This window comes from Nanorana parkeri, unplaced genomic scaffold, assembly GCF_000935625.1.
Source record: "Nanorana parkeri isolate BGI_ZX_2015 unplaced genomic scaffold, ASM93562v1 scaffold63, whole genome shotgun sequence".
NCBI lineage: Eukaryota > Metazoa > Chordata > Amphibia > Anura > Dicroglossidae > Nanorana > Nanorana parkeri.
This window is the reverse complement of record NW_017306331.1, coordinates 1,845,037-1,868,770: the sequence shown is the minus strand read 5'-3', so window position 1 is coordinate 1,868,770 and position 23,734 is coordinate 1,845,037. Positions and strand designations below refer to the sequence as shown.

At 40.8% G+C, this 23,734-nt stretch overlaps 1 protein-coding gene across 1 annotated transcript in view; it reads right to left on the bottom strand.

Moving 5' to 3' along the window:
• The window catches only part of SRBD1 (S1 RNA binding domain 1), a 151,217-nt gene that overhangs the window by 9,358 nt on the left and 118,125 nt on the right, over positions 1–23,734 (bottom strand). The window contains exons 18-20 of the mRNA XM_018576291.1: positions 14,391–14,497; positions 13,010–13,186; positions 9,794–9,967 (exon numbers count right to left, since the gene is read on the bottom strand). Coding sequence (XP_018431793.1) covers positions 9,794–9,967; positions 13,010–13,186; positions 14,391–14,497 — 458 coding nt within the window. The remainder of the gene's footprint in view (positions 1–9,793; positions 9,968–13,009; positions 13,187–14,390; positions 14,498–23,734) is intronic.

Here is a 23,734-nt window from a genome sequence, read left to right as displayed (position 1 = left end):
GTGGCGGCTGCAGCAATACATTTCTTTTTAGATCTCTGCTGCCTCAGCCCATAAAGGCAGGGGGTGGGCAGTGGGGATCAAAGAAGCATGGATAGGGCAGGAGAGGCTGCAGATGCCGGCAGCTTGTCAGCTGCTGATGAGAGCTATTAATTTACAGGGGACCGTCGGGGGACCCTTCTGATACAAGTTCATGTAAAACGACCATGAGCTTATAACAGAAAGGAGAAAGCCACCAACAAGAGGCTTACTGAGGTGGCCAGCTGGAAAAAGTTGTGTTCCGCCATAAGCCTTACATCAGTGGCAGCGAAAGGGTTAAACCTGGGGAGCTCAAATATTCACAGCTACTTGGAGCAGGAACGTTTATAGCTGTCCAGCCACCTCCAACCTCTTTTGTCTTGCTATTAGTTACTGAGCCATCCATATGAGATAGGGTATACATACACATTAAAGTTCCCCTAACAACTTATTTTATTTGCTCCCTTTTGGCCTGTTAGATATAGCATTGAGCGTGCTTTGTTATATCTGTTCAAAATGTGCCTGTTGATCGTGTCATCTATTCAGCCCTGTGTCTTGTGCAGCCTTCCCGTGTTATCTCAAGGAGTCTGGCACAGGCTGGCACAATTCAAGGCCACAAAATGCTGCGTGTTGTCAGCTGACAAAAAGGACTTAGGCACTCAGCACACTTCTGGCAAACCAGCGGGTACTTTCCTGAACTAGAAGGGTCTTTATATGGATTAAATAAAAACTATCACATGTTGGCTCTATTGATCAAGAACTGAGCAATCACAAACCGCTCAGTTCATGATCTTCTCTCTGCAGAGAGTGGTGACGGTCAGTCACCACTCCATGCAGAGATTCCCCCCTTACCTCTCTGCTTCTCCAGTGCTGACTAAAGGGACCGACAGAGTAGGGGTGGGGCAGAGCCAGCTGTCATTCAGGCAGCGGGGTGGTTCCCAACAATATTGTCGGGATCTTTCCTGGCTGCAGAGCGGCTCTGCACTGTCAGCATATAGCAGGCAATAGCCCGCTTTATGCTGAGTTTTAGGTCACAGGAGGACATTAGTAAAACCCTAAAAAAGTGGCCAAAAAAGGTTTGGTCATAGTTCTCTTTTAAACAGGGATATACTGCACTTTTGTTTCCTCATATACACATTAAAGAGCTACTGTCATCATACACAAATGTACACAATACCAGCACACCTATAACTGAAATATCACTTTTGTATATACTAACCCTTCAAAAGAGATTATGTTATACAACAAAATCCTTTAATCTTAGTCATGCCACGATATGTCTGAAAACCTGAATTAATCTAAGTCATTCATTCTGAGTATTACCAAAAGATGACTCTAGCTTGACCACAACTAAAGCAGATTGAAAACGGAGAATGTAGGATTTCCAAAAGTATATTTGAGTCACTTATGAGATGTCAGTGCTGAAACCAAGCTACCGGAAAGCTATATCTGCAGTCATGTCCAGGAAAACATCAATGAAAATCCCAATTCTAGAATGTCCTTAAAAATAGCTTTACACATCAGAAGTCAAAACAGCGGGTAAGCCTTTGAAAACCCTCCTTTAGCTTTATTAAATGCCAGTTTTAAAACCGGACACAGTGTTTACATAACGTGATTATCCACCTTCAAACAGGGTCATATTTTTAAACAGGGGAAAGCAGCCTAATACAGGCCTATCGATTGCAAAATTACAACCAACAGGACTGGCCAGTTTAAAACAGGATGTTGGACTGCCAAGCCTTGCTTGTTACCAGACTTTGAAGTACTTAATCGGGCTGGAGATAGCATATCTAGTTTCTGTTCAAACACGGATTGAGGATGCCCGGGATATAGCTGAAGACAGAAGAGCAATCAATACATAGCACAGCGTTATGCTTTAGTGATAATGCATTGTATTGATTGTCTCTATTTTTAAAAGTCATTGCTAAGGAGGAAGGGAAATGATGCAGTTCAAGGTGAGCAGATTTTTTTTTTTAAATGATGGTTGTTTAAATTGCAATTTTTGTTCACTCGAAGGGACCTCGAAAAAGAGTGTTAGGGTTTCCACAAACTGGAAAGTGTAAAGTTGACTTGCCTAGCTTTACAGTTTAATACATATACAGTGTACCAATTTGATGCAGTGTGCGGCGTATGGTCTGAGCACTGACAGGCTGACCCCCCACCCCTTCAACCTCTGCAGCAATGCTGGCAGCACTCATACGTCTATTTCCCAAAGACAACCTCTGGATATGAAGCTGAGCACGTGCACTCAACTTCTTTGGTCGACCATGGCGAGGTCTGTTCGGAGTGAAACTTGTCCTGTTAAACAGCTGTATGGTCTTGGCCACCGTGCTGCAGCTCAGTTTCAGGGTCTTGGCAATCTTCTTATAGCCTAGGCCATCTTTATGTAGAGCAACAATTCTTTTTTTTCAGATCCTCAGAGAGTTCTTTGCCATGAGGTGCCATGTTGAACTTCCAGTGAACAGTATGAGAGAGTGAGAGCGATAACACCAAATTTAACACACCTGCTCCCCATTCACACCCGAGACCTTGTAACACTAACGAGTCACATGACATCGGGGAGGGAAAATGGCTAATTGGGTCCAATTTGGACATTTTCACTTAGGGGTGTACTCACTTTTGTTGCCAGCGGTTTAGACATTAATGGCTGTGTGTTGAGTTATTTTGAGGGGACAGCAAATGTACACTGATATACAAGCTGTACACTCACTACTTTACATTGTAGCAAAGTGTAATTTCTTCTGTGTGGTCACATGAAATGATATAATAAAATATTTACAAAAATGTGAGGGGTGTACTCGTATATTGCTCTAATGGAATGGAGAAAAGTATTTCCACCTTATTCACATTGTAATCCTGCTAGTAACACACTTCCTGTCCTAGGGTGATAAGACCCATTCAATGCTATGTATCCATAGTGGAGAAGTGTTGTCACCCTAGAAAAGGAAGTGTGTTATGACTTCAGAAAACCTTCCCCTCTCCTCATCTCCATTATATTGGAGGGGTGGGGGGGTCTGTAGTCTACAGAGAGAACTGGGAACTGGCAAGTATTTCTTTTAACTTATCAAACAGATAAAACAAAATGCTTTTAACAGTATACTTAACAGACCAAAAGGGAATAGAGTTCGTTGTTAGGATTTACATTTTAATCACTGCATAGCCATGACAGCCAGGAAACCAGCATTTTTAGTAGAAAATGTCATCTCCTCCTACATATTTATAATAAGACCGTTTTCCTTCAACCTAAATCTGTCCAAGGAGGAACTAAAAGAGAAACATATTGGATCTCTCCTAAGGATTCTGCTGTTTCTATCCATCACTGTTCCATACATTATAAATGCTGCAAAAAAGGGGTTAACATTAGACATCCGTGTGCGGTTTATCCTGTGCACTGAAAGGTACGTTCCTGTAACCCGACTCCGGAGTAAAAAGTATCATGTGTTACAGCGCTGCAATGTGATACCCCATTACATTCTGTTCCAATACCCCGAGATTAATGGCGGTGCAACATTAGCTCTTGCAAAACAAAACAAAAATCATTATATGCTGTTATGCAGTGTTAAATATGTATGAGCTATCAGTGCACAATTAAAAACACAGAAAAATAACATGACAATGAAAGGAATAGAAACAAGTATGGGTTATCGGGCCTGCTACGCAGAATTTCATTTACAGATACATTAACAGCTTGGAACACTTGGAATGTACTGTAGGTATTTTGTGACCCTAACACACTTTCTGATAATATTGTTGGAGATAAGACTGCAGAGTGCACAGGACAGCACTGGATTCCTGGCAGGATCAGCAGGCATTTTGTTGCAGGTATCGAACACATAATTTAATTTTAATGGTATATTTAACAGTATGCTTCCCAGCAAGTGGATGTACATTCATGTGATTTGTTTCCTGCCGGCATGCGTGAGCAGGATCGAGCTGGGAATCTAAACAGCCGGTACTGGCTGTTACATACAAGTGTTCGATTGGCTCGACAGCTGGCCGATCGCTTGTATGAAAGTAAGAAGTGTGCGCCCCACACCCTTTATTGCGGCACTCCCCCTCTATTGCCGCGCTCCTGCCCTCTCCGCCTGTTATCCCGGGCTCCGCTGTCTCCCCTGCAAGCTCGCGAACGGCACAGCAGCTGTTTGTACAGAGAGCGGAGGAGAGATTAGCAGTCCTCAACTGCTGATCTCTCCTCCGCGTATTACATCACTTCCTGTCATTTCTCTGGCTGCTATAGCCAGAGAAGAAGCTGATGAAGTAGATCTCTGCTTCATCAGCTTCTTTGGGGGTCCCCGGGTGACAATAAGGGTCTTAGAGACCCCTGATGTCTCCATAAAGAAGACCTGTCACTATATATTATCTATCACTTAGGGGGCTTGTTAGCTCCTTATGCGATAGCAAAAAGCGGACCTGTTTCAAGTGTGAAAAAAAATGTAAAAAAAGTTCCAAAAAAGAATTTAAAAAAATATAAGTCCCCCGCACATATAAACATAAATAAGCATAGGGTACGCCTACGTGCCAAAACAACTATTACGCCAAACACATGCTACATATCGCCGCAAACGTGGGAGTGTGAGCCATAATTTCAGGGCCATTAATCACTGATAACACTAAACTGTTGAGCGGCAAAAGCTTTTAAAGCGTCGCCTATAGCCAATTTTAGGCATGGCAGTTTTTTTTTGCGATTTCTGCGGGCAGGGGGGCAGGGGGGCGTGGAAGCGGTGCCATTGAATTCAATGCACCGCCATGCTCCCTCCCGTCCCAAAATGCGGGGGGAAGTTTCTCGGCGACCACGGTGCGTTCCAGCAGCTACCGCACTGGAACGCACACGCTTTCGGTGTGAGTCCAGCGCGTTACTAATCCTTGCGTCCAGCGAGCCAACTGTATCCCTCCTGTACTAACCAGCAACTGGCACTGCCCCTCGATTGCGCTTCAGTGTTTGGCCCCGCCCCTCGATTGCACCTCCATGTTTGGCCCCACCCCTGGATTGGCAGGGCCTTCAGGGTCACACGATTGGGCTGCTCCGTCTAAAATGCCTGGGCCTTTTTTTTCCCCCAAGTCCGTCCCTGGTCAGACTTGATGCACTTTTGACACTCTGAGTCAAATATCCAGGACAGGCATGTAGATGAGGACTCTCCTCCAGCTTGCCTTAACAGAATACGTGTTCCAGGTCAGGGACAGTGGGTCAATATGACAGCCAGTCAACTAGCATTTATGACTGGTTTACATGAAGAAAAAAAAAAACACATCAAAATCTTTATCTGCTAAATAAAAAGGAAGCAGGTTTTTGCTCTGACAGTAGAACGTTCTGCCCTGGTTAGCCAATGGTGTTCATTTTACAACATTTCCTCACTCAGACAGGCCAGAATCCCCATCCTTCAGACTTAACAGCCCAGATGTCCTATAAGCCTGGATTGAAGTAAATCCTCATGCTCATTCTTGAAAACATACAGACCACATGCAATAATACCGCCGACCACTGAAAAAACAAAGGAGGATCTACACGTCTGTTTTTTGTTGTTTTTTATTTAACAAATAGTTCTGCTCTAATGAGCTATTACTTTGTTGATTTTATTAGAGATTTAAAGAGACCCTGTCACCACATCCTGCCTTGTCCACTAAACACAGGCTGGAAACCTGCGCTAGATGTACTTACAGTGGTGCTCCCCTGCTGCAGCAATATGAGTTGACTTACAAAAATGAAAAAAATCTTTAAAAAAAAATGAATATAGCATATCTAATTGTCACACCATTTTGTAATTTCATACTAAGCTCAGGAGTTACATCTTAAAAATGCATTCAAGTACCTCAACTATTAATAAAATGTATCTTATTTGTGTATCACTCGGCTGTAGATCCTCAAATCATCTCTGAATTGGTGCTGACACTGTCTTTCCTTCTGGAGGGTGGCTACATTTGCTCCCCATGGTCCCTGTGTGTGTTGTAAAGTAGCCACCGCTCCAAGCTCTCTCCCGTGATAGACTACAATCTCATTTTAGTTTAATGATTTGTATTTAGATTGTAGTCCATCACAGGAGTGAGCTTGGAGCAGTGGCTACTTTACAACACACACAGGGACCATGGGGAACAAATGTAGCCGCCCTCCAGAAGGAAGGACAGTGTCAGCACCAATTCAGAGATGATTTGAGGATCTACAGCCGAGTGATACACTAATAAGATACATTTTATTAATAGTTGAGGTACTTGAATGCATTTTTAAGATGTAACTCCTGAGCTTAGTGTCACTTTAAATGCTTGTTTTTGCCTAGGGTTAGAGAAATAAGGTGTAATTGTTACCTGATGCCCTGCCCCAGCAGGCTTCAGTGCTCACCTCTTCTCCATGGCGCTCTGCATTTTTATTAATAGTTAAGGTACCTGAATACGTTTTTAAGATTTAACTCCTGAGTTTAGTGTCACTTTAATTTGTTAAAAACTACTTTTCCATTTAAAACTGTAGCTGCGGTAATCAGTGCAATATAGTAACATACATAGTAACATAGTAATAAGGTTGAATAAAGACCAAGGTCCATCCAGTTCAACCTATGTATGTGAGTGTATTTATCTTGCTATGTATCTTGTGTATTTAACTTCCTATATCCCTGTAGATTCTGAGAAAGAAGAAAGTCACCCAGAAGTTTCTTGAATTTACCAATGTTATCCGCAGATACTACCGCCTGTGGTGGGGAATTCCAAAGGTTTACTACTCTCACAGTGAAATACACCTTGCGAGTTCTAAGACTGAACCCCCTCTCTTGTTGTGTTCCTATGCTGACCTGAAAGCATCCTGTACACAGTTAGTATACAAAACGCCCCCAAAAATGTCACTGCCTGCTTCTGTGATAACTTTTCGTCTGATGATTGAACTGTTGTACGATTTTCGTACGGCGGCCCCATCCTGCCCAGATTATCGCAAGGTTGGATCAGCAGTAATTAAAAGAAAGCACCAGGACGAATTGCGGTAATCGACTGCACGTATTTTCATCTGCGCATGTGCAGTGTATATTGTACGAATTTTGACGTATGGAAGCGCCACCAACCTTGCGAAAATCGTATGATTGACTGAAGTTTTATAACATGCTGGTTAGTCAAAAGTCGATCGATTGTACAGTATTTGTGGTTGTGCACTGGCCATCAACCTTACAAATATTGGACAAAAACGCGATCGCATACGAAAATCGTCCGATATTCGTAAGGTGTATGGTCAGCTTTAGAGAGATTAGGAGGCTAACATATTTGCTTAAAGGAGAATTATGAGGTGAGTGATTTTCACTCAGCCTCATAATCTGAGCCGACCTGTGACAATTAAACTGTCACAGGTCGGCACAGTAGATCGGGAAGTGAGCCGGCACTTTTCGATCCTGTGTCGGCAGAGAGCCGTGACAGGGGAGGGACTGGATTCCCCCCTTCCCTGTCCGATCCTCCAGCACTGACTGGTGGAACGGACGGGGGAGGGTACAGCTGGCTCTGCCTCTAGATAGGCAGAGCCAGCTGTCACTCACGCAGCTGGGTGGATCCAGACATAATTGTCGGGATCCGTTCCCGCTGTGGCGTCTCAGTATACTGCGAGCTGTAGCTCGCGGTATATGGAGCTTTGGTTGATGGGAGGACGCTAGTTTGTGTCCTCCCGTTACCCTTAGGAGAACTATGGGGAAAAGCCCCAACCCCATAGTTCTCCTTTAATTAATGCCACTTTAAAATATATTTCTTTCCTTACAGACTACTAGTAACTTTTAGAAACTAAACCTAGGAATGTGTATTTGTTACATATTATTCATATTTTGAATCTGATATTGTACTCCTTACAAAATATTTATCCACAGCCCTGATGAAGAGGACACTGCAATTGCCCCAAAATGCATTTTGGGATATTATTATTATTATACAGGATTTATATAATGCCCAGTTTGTGTAGCGCTTTACAACTTCGAGGGAGACAGTACAGTTGCAATACAATTTCAATACAGGAGGGTTAGGAGGGCCCTGATAATGAGAGCTTACAACCTAAATAAAACATCTGTGATCAAGATTGATTTGCCTGCAAATTTTTTTTTTCTTGATGTCTGCCGCTGCTCTAGGGAGTAAAGCATGTGCTACATTTACTGATGTTAAAGAATTTATTTCTGTGTGTGCCCCCATTGGCATGATTTCCCTATTTCTTGCTGTGTCAAGAAAAAAAAAATCTCCCCAATGAGGCCATACAGAGCAATACAAATTTGACAGTGGGACTAACACTTTCCAGTCTATGTAGAACTGAAAAAAAACTGACTGGAGTTTAGGGCTGAAACAACTAATCGAACTTACTCCATCAGTTCCCTCCTCTGCTGATTGACAGCAGGCAGTGGGTGGGTGCAATAGCCAGCTTGCTATTGGCTATTGCAATTTAAAATAGCCAGTAGGAGGCTGGCTATTGCTCCCAGCCACTGCATGCTGTATTTACATTCAGCTGCCAAAGCATGCAGCTGTCATTCCCCAGTGAAGTGGAAAGGTGATACTAGGAGTCTAATAGTCACCTTAAAGAGAACCTGTCACCTCCAATGTGCTATCACATAGGGGAATTGTGAGGCCCCCCCATGTGACAGCAATGAATAAAAGAAAATGTAAAAAATAAAAAAGGTAAATAAAACTAAAAATACACCCCAAAAAGTTTTAAGTCCCCCGACCCCACACATAACGTAAACACAAGTCGAGTGCACCTATGTATGAAAACGACGATTGTGCTACACATGTCAGGTATCGCCACGTGCGCCAGAGTGAGAGCAATCATTTTCCAGCCAATATTCATGGCTAACTCTAAACTGATGACTGGGCTTTTATTTATTTTAAATAAAAGTTTGGTTATTTTATTATATTGGAGTTTTACAATTCATATTATTTTAAATCCATTAAACTAATTTAAATATCTAATACGTATAATTATTAAAAAAAATATATAAAAAAATTTATCCCCCTATATAATAGCAATAACAATAAGTGCAAAAAAAAAATATATAAAAAAAAAAAAAGAAGTGGGAAAAGTCATTTTTTGTTTCGGCCTAACAAATTCTGCTGCAGGATGTGTGTTGTGGTGCCATTCATTTTAATGGCACCCCAAATGAGCCTCCCGTCCACACTGTAACGCATGGTACCGTGCCTTCCAGTGCTGAGCGATTGCAAAAAATGTGCATGCAGTTTTATTCTAAAGAAAACTATGTAACACTGTATTAGTGTATTTCAATCCAAATAAAAGATGGTATTTCATTTTTTTCGATTATGAAAATAATCGTTAGTTGCAGCCCTACTGAAGTAAATCTTTCAGAGTCACTAAGATATAGACATATTATAGATAGATATAGACATATTATAGATAGATATAGACATATTAAAATCGTGTCTCAAACGCCTCTACACCTCATTGCTGGCAGGTCTGAGTAATATAAAATATATGAACATGGATGAGATGTCCTCCTTTCCTTCAGCCACTATACAGTATGTACTCTGTATATAGCCAGAATTCGATCAACAGCATCAAAGGTAGAAGGCCATGAAGAATGATGCTGTAGATAACACAATTTACATATTTCCTCAAGCTACACCAATATGCATTACCATTACAAGCCACTGTAAGTCTATTGTAAATAATTTTCACTGCAAGGTTTGGCTGGTTGAAACATCACAAATGTCATGATTCTAAATGTGTGGGGTTTTTTTGTAAACTGAAACTATAAGGAAACATTTTATACTATAACACTGAATTGGCATCACATTTCACCCTGCCTCAGAGTAGCATGATTGGACCTACCTTGCTGCTATGTTGTATGACTCAGGATGAATACACGTCTGATCCAGTGGGTTTGGCTTTGCAGGAATGTTGAGTGTGGATTTTGCCGCTTTTTTGCCTTGTTTGGGTGCAGAAGTATGGGATGCTGGTGCACTTGATCCAGAAACATTGGAATTCTGATCCACTGACTGGTCCCTATGAAAGAAAAGCAATGCCTTAGTCTCATCACCATTCTGTTGTGGGCAACATTATACAAGTATTATAAAATAACTCAAATGAAAAAGGAAAACAAAAGGTATTTGTACTCGCTATACAATAATTTTCATGGAGTCCATCAAGGGATATGGGAATAATGCTGTTTACAGGAGGATTTGGACCCTGGCAAACAGAGAAATGTGTAGGCCAGCATAGGATAACCCCTCCTCTAACAAGCATGCCTTGTTTTAGCAAGTACCACCAAGAACATGATTCTAAACACATCTTGTGTTTTTCAATGGACTCCAAGAAAAGAATTTTGCAGTGAGTACAAACATTTTACTTACTTTTTCATCCATTGAGGCACAAAGGAATTCAGGCACTGTTGGAACATCCAAAAACTGAGGGGCGGGCAGCTCAGCAACAACCATAACAGACACAACAAAACAGAACTGGGAACTGGCTGTAGCCCATGAGCTGCCTGAAGGACCAAAGTGGATTCGAATGAGGCCAAGTCCTCTACTAGATAGGGAAGGGAACGAAGAATCAACCTGATTTACAAGACCAAATAGAAGGGTCATCACCAGAGAGGAATGACTCTACACAGACTAGAACACCAAACCTGAACCTGAGAGAAGCTGATCAACCAGAACCCACAAAAAGCAGGTTGAACAACAACAAATTCCCATTCCCATTTTCCCTAAGATCAAGGGACATGAACCTTGTGATTAAAGAGATTGTCTGACCAGACAACTAACCCTGCTAAGTGGGACTTACCATCAAAAACCCTAAATCGGTTGGAACACAACAGCCTACAAGAAGTATGAAGTGACTCCTGAGTCCACAGAGAACTCAGGACTTCAATCCCATGAAGATAACATGACTGAAGGAGTAGGGTGCATGGGAAGCACCCCAACAGGGGTACACAGGAGATGAAAGTTTGGCTATAGTTGTAGACAGGTGATATGGAAACAATTAGATAGAACTGAGGATTTAGCAATGCATCCTCTCTGGTACACATGAGGTGCCACTGGGGCAATTCCAGAAAATCATGCTGAAGAATGACCTTACCTATTCCTAACCCCAAGTCATAGGTCTAGAAATGCTCCAGATCCAGAGAAGTTTTAGCATCCGTGGAGTGACGAACAGGAATCTTAGCAGTACAGCAAAGAACATCCACCTCACTGAGGGCACAACAATTTTACTTTTTAAATGCAACAAATATAGGTACCTGAATTTGACTGGTATCAGCCTCTTGCATTCTATGATACAGCATTGAGCATTGTGCTACAGTGGAAGGAGCATGCTGATAAAAGGAGACAGCAGACTGATAGCAAAACAAGCTCCTCAGTATGCTGCTTCTCTTTTTACTGTCCATTCACTGGGTGGGGATGAGGAGGAGACCTGTACGTTAAAGTGAAACTGCAACAGGCCCCTTCTCCTGACAGACAGGACTGTGCTTTGTGGCAGTGCTATGTAAATCTCAGGAGCCAGTGGAGAAAAATATATATTCTTTGTCAGGTAAAACAGACCTCCCATAAGTATTTTATCTGTCTATTTAGCAGTTTGCCTAAAGTTTAGGCTTAAGACGTAAATTGTGCTCAGGGAAGTTCTTTAATAACTCAGCTTCAGTAGGAAAATCATGGAAATCCCATCTGAATGTATGACGTTTTTAAAAGTCAAAAAGCAATTACTTACTGTTTTGCCTTTCTGTATTTGAGATCATTTGAGATAAGGGGTTCTCTGCAGAACAGATCTAATACCTATGTTTATACTTCTTACATCTAATGTATAGCAGCATGTGTTTCGTGAACAGCAAATGGCAGTAATATATACACAATAAAACTGGCCTATTTTAGAACTTGTGCAGCACAATACATAAAACCTGCTTTTGAACAGCCGGGTATTCTGTAAAGCCCACACTTAATGCATTTGGAAAACTCTGGTTCAGCCAATGCCTTTTACAGCCTCTCAGATATTGTATGTAATATAGATGACATATTTCACGCAATGATGTGGTCCGGTACATCAATCTGTGTGTAAGCGATACACTACTTTTATTGTGCTAATAGTGGGTAGAAATATATTCTATATGAAATCCAAGGAAATAGGCAGCCAATGCCAATATTTACTGCAGACCCTAAATAAAGGAGGAAAACTCTTGTGATGACAAAGGTTATATGAGTCTCTTCAAAGGGAACTTTCAATTAATAAATTAATCTGCTATAGTACCCTTTGGAATTACAATAGAGTTACAACTAGAGTTTCAGAGAGGCTAAATCTTAGGCTTTTTTCAATGTAGTTAACTATTATTTACTCTTTTCTAGCATGTTTTTGCCCTGCCCAAATTTAAACAGATGGGTCACTGATGAAGGACACGTGGCAGGTTAGGTACACTGATTGACATGCTTTGCATGGACATCCTCATCCTTACAAGTGTGAGCAAGGGGTGGGTGGTTGGGTTGTGACTCTAGTCCTTGGTAAAATTACAGTTTGCAATTTCCACTACAAAGTTGGAGGTCTGTGGCCCATTTCTGAAACTCACCTTGGGTGATGTGATCGTATATATTCATGCAGTTATCCGGCTCTAATGATCATAGTCAATATACACTAAAACAATGATCCAGATCCCAGCCTCACCTCTATCTCCAGCCTAAGCAAGGAGTATGGGCTGGGTTAGAAAGAACTTTGCAGGTCTTATTAAAGACCCACTGCAGACCAGAAAAAAAGTCTAGACAATAGTATTGTATTAAGAGGCTAGAGAAAATTGATTCCACTGGCATCTCATTTGCAAAACATCTACCTGTTCTCTCTGCTGTATCCCTATAGAAACCTATGGAGAACACGGACAGCAAGCTGCATGGTTTCTTAGCTAAGCCTCGAACAGTAATGTCCTTCATTGGGTGTGGGAAGGCTCAGAGGAATGTTCTCATTATTCCTCCCAGGAAAATACATTTTTGGTGCAGTTGATGGACACCCACTCCTTAACTATCATTTTTCTGTCCCCTGGGTTATATACCAGAAAGTGAAAGGGACACCTACCTGCCCAGGTTCTTGACATACTCCTGGTTAATCCTGATAAAGCCGGCGCACTGCTGGAAGGTCTTCGGACCCAGACCCTTTATACACTTGAGCTGCTCTCTGTTAATAAAAGGTCCATTCTTCTCTCTCCATTCAATCACATTCTTTGCTCTTACAGAATTCAACCCAGCAATATGCCTAAAATAAACATTAAACAAGACAATAATACAGTGGAATTGATGTCACTATGTAATGAATAGGATTTCTGCTTCAAATGCATTTTCCTGTAGTAAAACGTATTGCTGATTGTTTACTAGAACAGACAAAGTCCAGCAATTAAAAAAGTTACCCTTGCAGTGGGGCTAAACCCACACTGAAAGGGTTATGTGCTCATTTTGTCTAGGGGCCTTAAATAAAGCAGATATATTTATCTGATCCTCTGTAAAGTGAGGCTAAAATAAGGGAGAAATTCCTTCCAGTTGTGTGTCTTTAATAATATCATGTCAAAGTCTCACCTCATGTATTTTGCTCTGCTGTAGCTGTCCTGTGGCCCCTGCAGAAGTCCTATAAACCAATATCCTACCATCTTTCTCCCCCTATTTATTTTTCTGACAAGCATACCTGCTTTGGGTCCGTAACCATTAAAGCTGGTAGGCAAGCATTAAAGCCAGACAGCCAGCAGTTTCAGAGTATCAGCAATGGCAGTCTCCTTGCATCTCAGCAAAGTTGCCTTTCAAGCAAACCTGTACTTTGTCAATGCAGAGTTTACTTTAATGTCCCCTCTCCAGAAGTTCATACTTCCACTCTGTTTTGTTGCTGGGAGGGAGGAAAGGACACCCCGTGTAGGCTCAAAGTCACTACAGTTGGACCTTACTTAGAGCTATGGTCTCTCTCCTAGCCACCACCTACAGTAACTGCAGGTGCAATCACCAAGGTCCCATTGCTGTCAAAAGAAGTGAAGGGGAATTAAACCTAAGTGTTTTTAAAGTCAGACAATTGAGGAATTGTCTTTACTACTGAAGGCTGAATGCAACTGCAGGGAAAAAGGAAAGGTGGTAAATGCCGCATTGGCAGAAACATAGGCTTGATTTCCCAAAATGTCATTAAATGCAGTGAACTATCACTGCCAGATATTTCCTATGTAAATACGTTCAAACACAAAACAAAAAAACAGTGGATGAAGCAGTGTCTGTGTGCTCTCCATTAATGTTATGTACACTGGAACAGAAGACAAACATAATTAAACTAATAACCAGAGGAACACACAGTGCATCATTGTGCAGTATGAATAGCAGAGCTCTGTAGCAGGTGGCAGCACCGCGGTGTTCTGTGTATGACGTTCTCCAGGCAGACAACTACAAAGTGAGGTTAATGGTGCAGCAATGTACAAAGCTGTGCTTACCTCAATAGAGTTTCAGAGCAGATGTTAATATCCACCCCTACAAAGCTGACACACTCCTCCACCACACTGTCCAGGGTGCCTTTCAGAAGCACCTGCGAGACATCGTGCTGAAAGAGAGGTACGGATTACTTTTATAGGCCGACTCCTGCCATTATAAAGACAATCAAAATATACCTGCAAATGTATTAATTAACCCCTAGAAGAGCAGCTCCACATAAGAAGCAAACTGAGTCAGTCACTGAGCCACCATATTATTTACATTTACATTACATTATGTTCATTTACGACGGCCCACAGAAGTGGTTATACTATGAACACGGCTGCTGCAGTCGTGTTCTTGGTGTCATTTTAAACAGCCGGTGATGGCTGTTAATGTACAAGCGATCCGGCATCTATACAGGCCCAGGACCAGCATGGCGGGTTTTCCCGTAATGATCGGATAGAGATCAGCAGGCTTCCAGCCACTGATCTATCTTTCAATCACTGGACCCGGAGTGGACTAGAGCCAAGATAGAAGCTGGGGAAGCAGATATCTGCTTCCTCAGCTTCCTTGGGGCCCCAAGGTGACATTAGGGGTCTGAAAGACCCCTGATGTCTCTATAAAGAGGACCTGTCACACCATATCTGCCATTACATAGCGGGCTTGTTAGCTCACTATGTGGTAGCAATACAGTTAGTGTAAAAAATAAAAAAAGTGTTTTTAAAAATAAAAAAATGAAAGTAACATAAAAAATAAAAAAATGCACATACATACGCAAACACATGTCGGTCCGCCTATGTGGAAAAACACAAATTGTGCTACACATTACAAATTGCCGCGTACGTCGGAGTGAGAGCAATAATGCTAGAGCCATTAATCACTGTTAAGACTAAACTAATGAACGGTAAAAGCTTTTAAAGTGTCCCCTATGGGAAATTTGGGGTATTATAGTTTTTTGCGGCTCCATGGGCGAAGGCAATTAAGGCTTGACATGTTTGGTATCTATTCATCCGACGTGACCCCGTCTTTTATATTTTACCAAAAAATTGGATATTATATTCTGTTTCTGTGCACTAAATTTCATTTTAGTTTATTTTATCCTTAACATACTCGTTTGTTTGGGGGTTTGAAGCTGTTTTCTAGCCAAAAATTCAGATTTTATCATGTGTGTGCAAATAGTAAGAAATTGCTTCGGACAGCAAGTGGTTAAGAAGCGAGACTAAATTTATAATAAAAGGCATAATAATTGCAATTGATTGGACTTTGTTCTCATTCTGCTGCTGAACCCTGACTGGGTTTCTTCCATTTATAAACTTTTGACATCAGAACTTAGAAAATGTTTTAGCAATTTCTTATTACATTTCATAAAAATGTTAGTTTATTTTCCCCTGTGTACCATTTGAGAGATGTCTCTTTATTTCCTGTGCTGAATACACAAGGGAGAAGCAATCTCTCCAAAGTGAGGAAAATGCCCTCTTAGTTGTCACAAGAACAAGTGTCCCTATTAGAAGGATTGCCCTCTGTTACAGATCTGGTGGCAAATCAAAATATTGGGTTATCCCTCGCTTTCAGTCCTGGTGACAATGGTGACTTTGATAAATAATGTGAATCTCCCTAACAGTGACACAGATAGCACAAGGGTTCTAAGCCTTCCACGCTAAAAAAACAAAACACTGCAAGCAGACTTAAATATAGGTGTGTAACCTTACATCCTGCTTTCTGGTCTGAAGTCACAGCAGTGCAGGAAACCAACTACCTAAAATCCAGAGAGTAGACTTACACTTGCTGGCTTAAAAGGGTAAATATACTGCCTGGCCAAAAAAAAGGCACCACACCTGGATTTAGCTAAGCAAGAGCTTTCCATTGGATAATTAGTCTAGGCTCAGCAATGTCCCAAACATTGAGGTCAGCTGCCTACCTGAATATACTAAATGAAAAGTTTTTTTCATCAATGGATTTTTTTCTTCCCTGATGGCACGGGCATATTCCAAGATAACAATGCTAGGATTCATCGGGTAAAATAGTGAGTGGTTCAGGGAGCATGAGATATCATTTTTACACATGGATTGGCCACCAGACCTTAACTCCACTGAGAATCTTTGGGATGTGCTGGAGAAGACTTTATGCAGTGGTCCAACTCTCCCATAATCACTACAAGATCATGCAGAAAAATGAATGACATTGCATAAGCTTATTGAAACAATGCCATGGCGAATGGGTGCCGTAATCAAAGCTATAGGCAGTCAAATGAGATGTTAGAGTGCGTGACTTTATTTGGCCAGGCAGTGTATTATATTATGGGAGTAAATTAAGCATGATATATATATATATATTTTTTTATATACATACATATATATACATACATATATTCTATATACATACAGTCTTTAAACTTCCCCTCTCTCTCCCACTGAAAATACTGGATTATGCCAGTTGCAGGATCATGTGAATTATTGCCAAAATTGTGGAGCCGAGTTTTATATACTGAAGCAGTATGATCCCTGGGAGCAGTTAGGTTAGTAGTTAGGTATTATTCAAATCAACTCCAGCCAAAATGTTTTAATTATTTTTGGACGGGGTGGTTAAGGGTTAGAACATCTACTAGGCTGTTACTGCTGTCTTAGTCCCCATAGGGGAGATTTCCTCCTTATATTCTGTGTAGTAAAAAAGACAGAACATATGCAGAATCTAACAGGAACGCATACACCAATAAAATCATTTCTAGGATAGAGTAGGGAAGGATGAAAACCTGTCAGAGTTTTATCACCTCTGTTCACTGGGGTGGTCCTCCCCACTTCCTATGCAATGACTGATATACAAGGGAATATCTCCTCAACGATGATGCAGACGTCAATATAAACTTAGCAGAGGCTCAATCCCTTCCCTGGGTGGAGTTAGGCTTCAATTATAACCATTACACGGTGCAACAGGGCTAAATAGCTAGTTGGCACACCAGCATACATATATTACTCAACACACCTCTAACATATACATTTGAGCATTTTCTTGCCATCAAGACATCTGGGAACAACACTTTCTTTGATCAACCAGTCTCAATCATCAACGTAACCTTACAACACCTGAAAACAACTGGGCGGCTATGTCTGGATCTCACCGTCTTCCCGACAGAGGTTCACACATCACTCAACAAAAGATGCTAAAATCAGCTATGTCAATGTTTATGAGCAAGCCGAGCGTAAAGAAGGCACTTTATTCCGTCTACTCATGCTCAATAGTCTAAGGCAGACTACGCATGGAAACTGGCGTGAGGGAAAAGGCATATTTCTGGCAGGATGCCCGTTAGCTTCCAAAAAGAGGAGTTTATACATGTGGCAAATATTTGCATTTAATTAATAGTTTTGTATTTCTCAGACTGTATTTTGGCAAGGATAACGGCTTCAACTGAAAGAAATAAAAATGGCAGCTGAACCTTTCACTTGTGGACAGAAGAAAAGGGGAAGGAGAAGATAATCTTTACAGGAAAGCTTAGTGTATTTTCTGTAAATATTTATTCTGAGTTCCTATTGTAAAATAAGTGTAAAGATTTTTTGGCAAGAGTATATATGCTGCATATGCTTGCTATGCCATAGTATTAAGATCATATATCGTATATAATTTTGAAGTACATATGTAAAGCTAATCAGAAATGGGTGCTGCTCAGCTTACTTTAACAAACGGTCTTGTGTTTCTAGGCACCTGAAGACATCCCAACCAACTAATCTTCAGAGGGAAGTCATCTGCAGGTTCCAAACTCTTTTCCAGTCCTAATTTTCCCAACGTAAGATGCTAGACGTTTCACAGGCAAGAATAGGCATGTTTGGGAGGCTATGTCTAAAGATGGCAAAGAAGACCTTTCCCAAAGAGTGAAAATTGCCTGCACATTCAACAACCTCCTGAGGCTTAAGGCAACCTTAGTGCCCGTGTCAACAGGCTTTTGTTTGCTTAAATACTGGTTCTCTCCCTATACAAATCTATGGGAACGCAAAAGCAGCTGAAGCAGGCTAACTGCACCTGCAATGAATTCTAACCCATATCGGAAGCATCACAAACTAATGTCAAAAGCAACATGAATTTGCCCATCAAAGCCCTTCAACCCAGGCTCTTAAACCGATCCTGTGTTCACCTTATTTCTACCTGAGTGACTTCAGGCCTCAATAGCAGAAACCTAGGGGTTCGTTCAAATACTTTTAGAACCCCTGCAGTGTGCGGTGGGATCCCAAAAAACCAGAAGGCAATATTATGCAAATCTAAACTTGAAGAATTGCCGCTTTAATATTCCTATCATGCCACCCCCACCCAATCAAGCATTTCTCTATTTGCCAGTAAGACCACATATTATAGTTTTGGAGCAAATAGTGAGGTATGGTAGGTTGTTGGGGTGCACCTAAACTCAACAACAGAAGTTTGATTCAAGACAGGCAGCATCATTAACAAGATAAACCACCTGTAAAGAATAGTGAAAGTATGTTCAGTTTAAAGATATTTGATAAGATGATATCAGCATGAAAGGTTGTAGACAAGAACAGGAATCTTCTAACACAATGTTACTCTCCATGGTACATGGCATCAAAAAGTGGGACTTGACAGGATCACAGGACACATTTCCTCCAGTGTGTGTATATCAATGTGCTCCCTTCAGTGCACCAGCAGCAGCCGTGACTAGAGTAAACAGAAGCTTGAAGTGTCCTATTGTCTGACTTTCACAAAGAGAGAGTATCCATGACAAGGGTTTTTCAACATTCTGGTCTATTACAAAGAGAAAAATAAAGGCAATCCTTAAAGTTGAACTACAAGCACAAAACATTTATTAAAATATATTTCTTTGTAGCCACAAAGGATATAAATCCGCTTTGTGTGCACCAAATGTCTTTGCAAAAAGCAGACATTAACAGTAAAAGTAGAATTGACATCATCCTTGTGTTGCACATAGCCTGTGCAGAGCTGTGGGAGGGACCCAGCAGGATCCACCCACTACAGGCAAACTTCAGAAAACTACAGGAGGGGGTGGATACAAGACCAGTAACCTTGCACAACGAGAGAGCAGCAGTGATTGGTCTTTATTATAGGAAGCTCTTGCACAGAGGCAAAGTGTTACACTGGATTGCTGAACTGATCTTGAAGAAATACTCAAAACAACCCAAGATTTAAATAAGAATATACATGACTTTTGTATTTAGACAATATTTGAGTATCCCAGAGTTCAGCTTTAATTTAAAAGTGACATCAATCCTTTCCACAGCGAGGCATTTTAGTACACACATTTAAAATATTTTAATAAAATCAATACCATTTACTTACTGGCTTTTGTAATCAAAAGCTCCACTCCCAAGACAAGCACACATAAAGCAGAACTCCACTAATGCCATCCCCAATTATGGTGTTGCTGTACACACATTACAGCTTTAGAATACACTATATGGGTTAAGATGACCATTTGAACTGTATACAATGTAAACAAAGCAGTGCCCCCTGCGTCTGTTGTGAAACACAGTGGCATATAGCTAGGTACTCCAGCACCTCTAAAACTCATGAAGTATATGTTTATTGACCTAGATGAGGAACCTTGGTTACACAGCTAAAAAAAAACAAAAAAACAACAACTTTGCATGGAACATTATTCTTTTCAAGAATAGCCTTAAATGTCTGTAATGGTTGGCACCTGAACACCCAACCTTCACAAACCAGTTAAAATAAGGTGATATATATATATATATATATAAGTGCTCTAGTAGGTATGTAGACTTAGAAGTGAGTGGTACACTTTGTATATCTTGGCATACCTTTCATGCAGACACTGTTCAGCTTGTCAAACTAGATCTCTGCTCTTCTTTTACTGCAAAGACCAACAGACATCTCCCAGATCCTCACTGTTAATGCCAACTAGAAGCTATTGATATTATAAAGGACATCTGAACCTCACAAAGCCTAAAGAGATACCATCAAGTCAACTATCTCTGCCACAAATCCTCCAGTCGCTCACCCGTTTCATCTCCATTAGACATCTATGCCTCAAAAGTCTGATAAATACTGCACATTTTAACAACATAATCTTTGAAATAGCAAGTCTCTATGTGGAACATTCTTCAGTGACTCATGTGATATAGATGAAAACTCTAACTTTCTTACATTACATATTCTATAACAATTGCCATGCTCTTTTAAAAAAAATGTATTTCACACATCATTGCTCTGGACCAGCCTGCCATGGTGGACCATGCCTATGCAATGGGTGTCAGCACAGCCACCTCTAGTCTATGGGAGTATGTGATAGGGGGACAAAGCAGGAGCACAACTGGGTGACAGTTATCACCCCTCAGCAGGAAGTTTCTAAACAAGGACCTTTCCTAAAACAATTACCAGGTATTATTTTAATGAAAACTGCAGCTTTAAAAAGAATTAAAACAACTTTTAAAATATATTACAATGACAATACAGTGGTTGGGTTTAGATAAACTTTAGGAGTGAAAACCTGTGTGATATTATTTGCAAAATTGACTAACTTGGAAATTCCTTCAGACAATGATACTGTAATATGCATGTGGCCAACTAAGAAGATCTGTGTGATAAAAAAATAACTAAAGATGCTGAAGAAATACAATTAAATAGGCAGAAAAACTTTGTTTAGTAATGGAAAGCAGCATAATATATGATGTAGAGCAAGGGTTCATCACTAATGTACCAATGGTCCTTGCGAGTATGGGAACAAATCTCTGAACAATTAAAACAAGATTCTCTGTGCTATAGAACCTGAAATCAAAGTAGAGACATTAACTTCAATCGACATGACAGTAACTCTGTCATTTAGCCGTTTTCATATAAATAAATATTAAAAAAACCTTACGATTTCCTTTCAGCTGTTCTGCTTCTAGCTACCCATATGTAAAGAAAAACCTTCCTTTCTCAACCAGGGTGCCATGGTGTGCCTTAAATTTTCACACAGCGCTATGCCTTCCCATAGTGCAGGAAGGACGGCCACTAGCACCATGGAAATGAACAACGCTAATTCAGGGAGGGTGGGATTCTTTAATTAAAGAATGGGAGTTCACCTCGGTCCAGGTCTGCTCTGCCTCCTGACGTTTGCCATGCTGCCACAGCTGTGGCTTCTGATGTGGTGGCAGAATTCTGATGTGAAAGAGAGGCTGGGGACTCTGACGTGAAGGCAGAGAACTCCAGTTGTGTTTTTTGGTGAGTGTTCCCCTTTAAAATCCATTACATTTTAGACTGGATTGCCTTGAGATTTTTCATACTTTTAAAGGGTGCCATGACTGAAAAATATTTAATAAATGCTAGATGAATTAATTGTGGGACAGTAAATGTAAAATGCCTAAAGCTTATATAAAAAAATTATATAGACACCAGTCCATAGGTGTGGCGGCTGCATTCATTTTCTTTTTTACAGTTTTTTTCTTTTCCACCCACCTGGAAAACCTGCCAGTAACAAACTTCCTGTTCTAAAATTACAATGCTTACATTGTAATGTATCTAGGACACCATAGGCTAGGAAGAATTTTAGAACTACAGAACACCTGTCCTCTCCATAAGGGCTTGTTCCCACCGAAAGCGTGTGCGTTCCAGAGGTAGCTGCTGGAACACACCGCGATCGCTAAGAAACTTCTGCCCGCGTTTTGGGGCGGGAGGGGGCGTGGCGGTGCATTGAATTCAATAGCACCGCCTCCACACCCCCCGCCATCAGTGGGATTGAATGTGTGGCAAAACTTTGCCAGTGAGCGTTCGACTGCAAACACAAAAAATAGGTCACCGCTTTCGGTGTGAACAAGGCCTTATATGGCGGAGAAGTGTTCTGTAGTCAACAGAGAGAACTGGTAACAATTTATCATCACAGGCACAAGAAGTTATCAGCTCGCAAGATTTCTGGCAGGATCAACAGGTAATTTATCAACTTACTGAGCAGATACAACAAAACACTTTCAATTATATATTTAACAGGACAAAATGGAACAAATAAAAGTGTATTGTTAGGGTTTACATTTTTGCTTTAAGAACCTATGGTGTATAGGCATAGCGAAATTGAACCATATTGGTTAAGTAGTGTTTCCATTAAAAAGGGACACAAATTCCTTCCTTTTATGCAGACTCTAACTTCTTTATCAACAGCAATAGCTGGAGGCTAGAAAAAGCATAAACCAAACTGAGCCGACAGACTGCAGAAGAAGATTCATGGAAAGCACATGCGATGGCAAATAAAGAGTGTTTCTTCTCTTCTATGGTATAAAATATCCTCTTCATGTCGATTGGCATGTGGGAGTTCAAAGCACTAATCAGCGATGGCACATGGCGAGTGACCCATGAAATGCACAGACCAGACAGAAGATTGCACTCACTCTTAGAGCGTAATTCTATTTTTCTGTGAATTCCAGCGAAAAGGTATGCATAGGATGAGGTCCTAATATCACACAGCTCCTCATAAGTCATTTGGAATATTATCAATCGGTTTTTATTATCACCACTCTAATTTGTTTTTTTCTTAGACTTATGTAAATGTGTATGGGGGGTTTAAGGGAAACCAAAGCATATACGTACATGAAAGTATTTATGTACTATGTACATGAACGTGATAAGCTAAAGTGAACCGGTCCTCCTCCTCCTTGTTGCCTGTCTGTCATGCTTACCCTTTTGCTTCAACAGAAACATATATGCAGAGCAGGAAAGTCAGTTCTGAGATGTCATTGTCAGAAATGCATTAAAGCAATAGAATGGGCATGACAAGTAGGGTAAATGGTCTTTTCAGATATGATGATCAACCATGGCAGCCTCTGTGTTTCATAGGAGATAGTTTACCTTTAATGTTGGTAATCTTATCAATGTGGGTGAAATTGTATGTAAAGCCCATCTTTTTATTTTTTGTTGTTGTTTTAAATAGAGTAGGGAATAGTCAAGACCCCTGTCCAGTTTTCTTCCTGATGTGTCCCATTAGGGAAATTTCCCTCCATGTCCTAATCCAGAGACACAACAGCAAGTGTTGCATTTTGCTTTTTGGCACGTTTGCTTGATTCTCTAATAGTTAATGGGGTGAAAACGAAGATCATTTTCAACCATAGTGACAAAAAAAAATCGAATTAGCAGAATGCAAATGAAATTGTTATCATTCAGGAAAACATCATTCATTCCATAATGTAATTTTAAAATCAAACACAGCTTCAAACGACATTCGTCAAGTCTCTGATGGCGGAATCGAATGTTTTGACAAGATTTTTCATAAGGATGTTTATAGGAAAGTCAACCAGTATATGACCAGCTTAAGAGAAGCTGTGGAATATCCCGTCTTAAAGATAGTTGTCACCAGAACAGGATTACCTACTGCAAGATTACCCCCCCCCCCCCCCCCCCTTTTTCTTTCGCATAC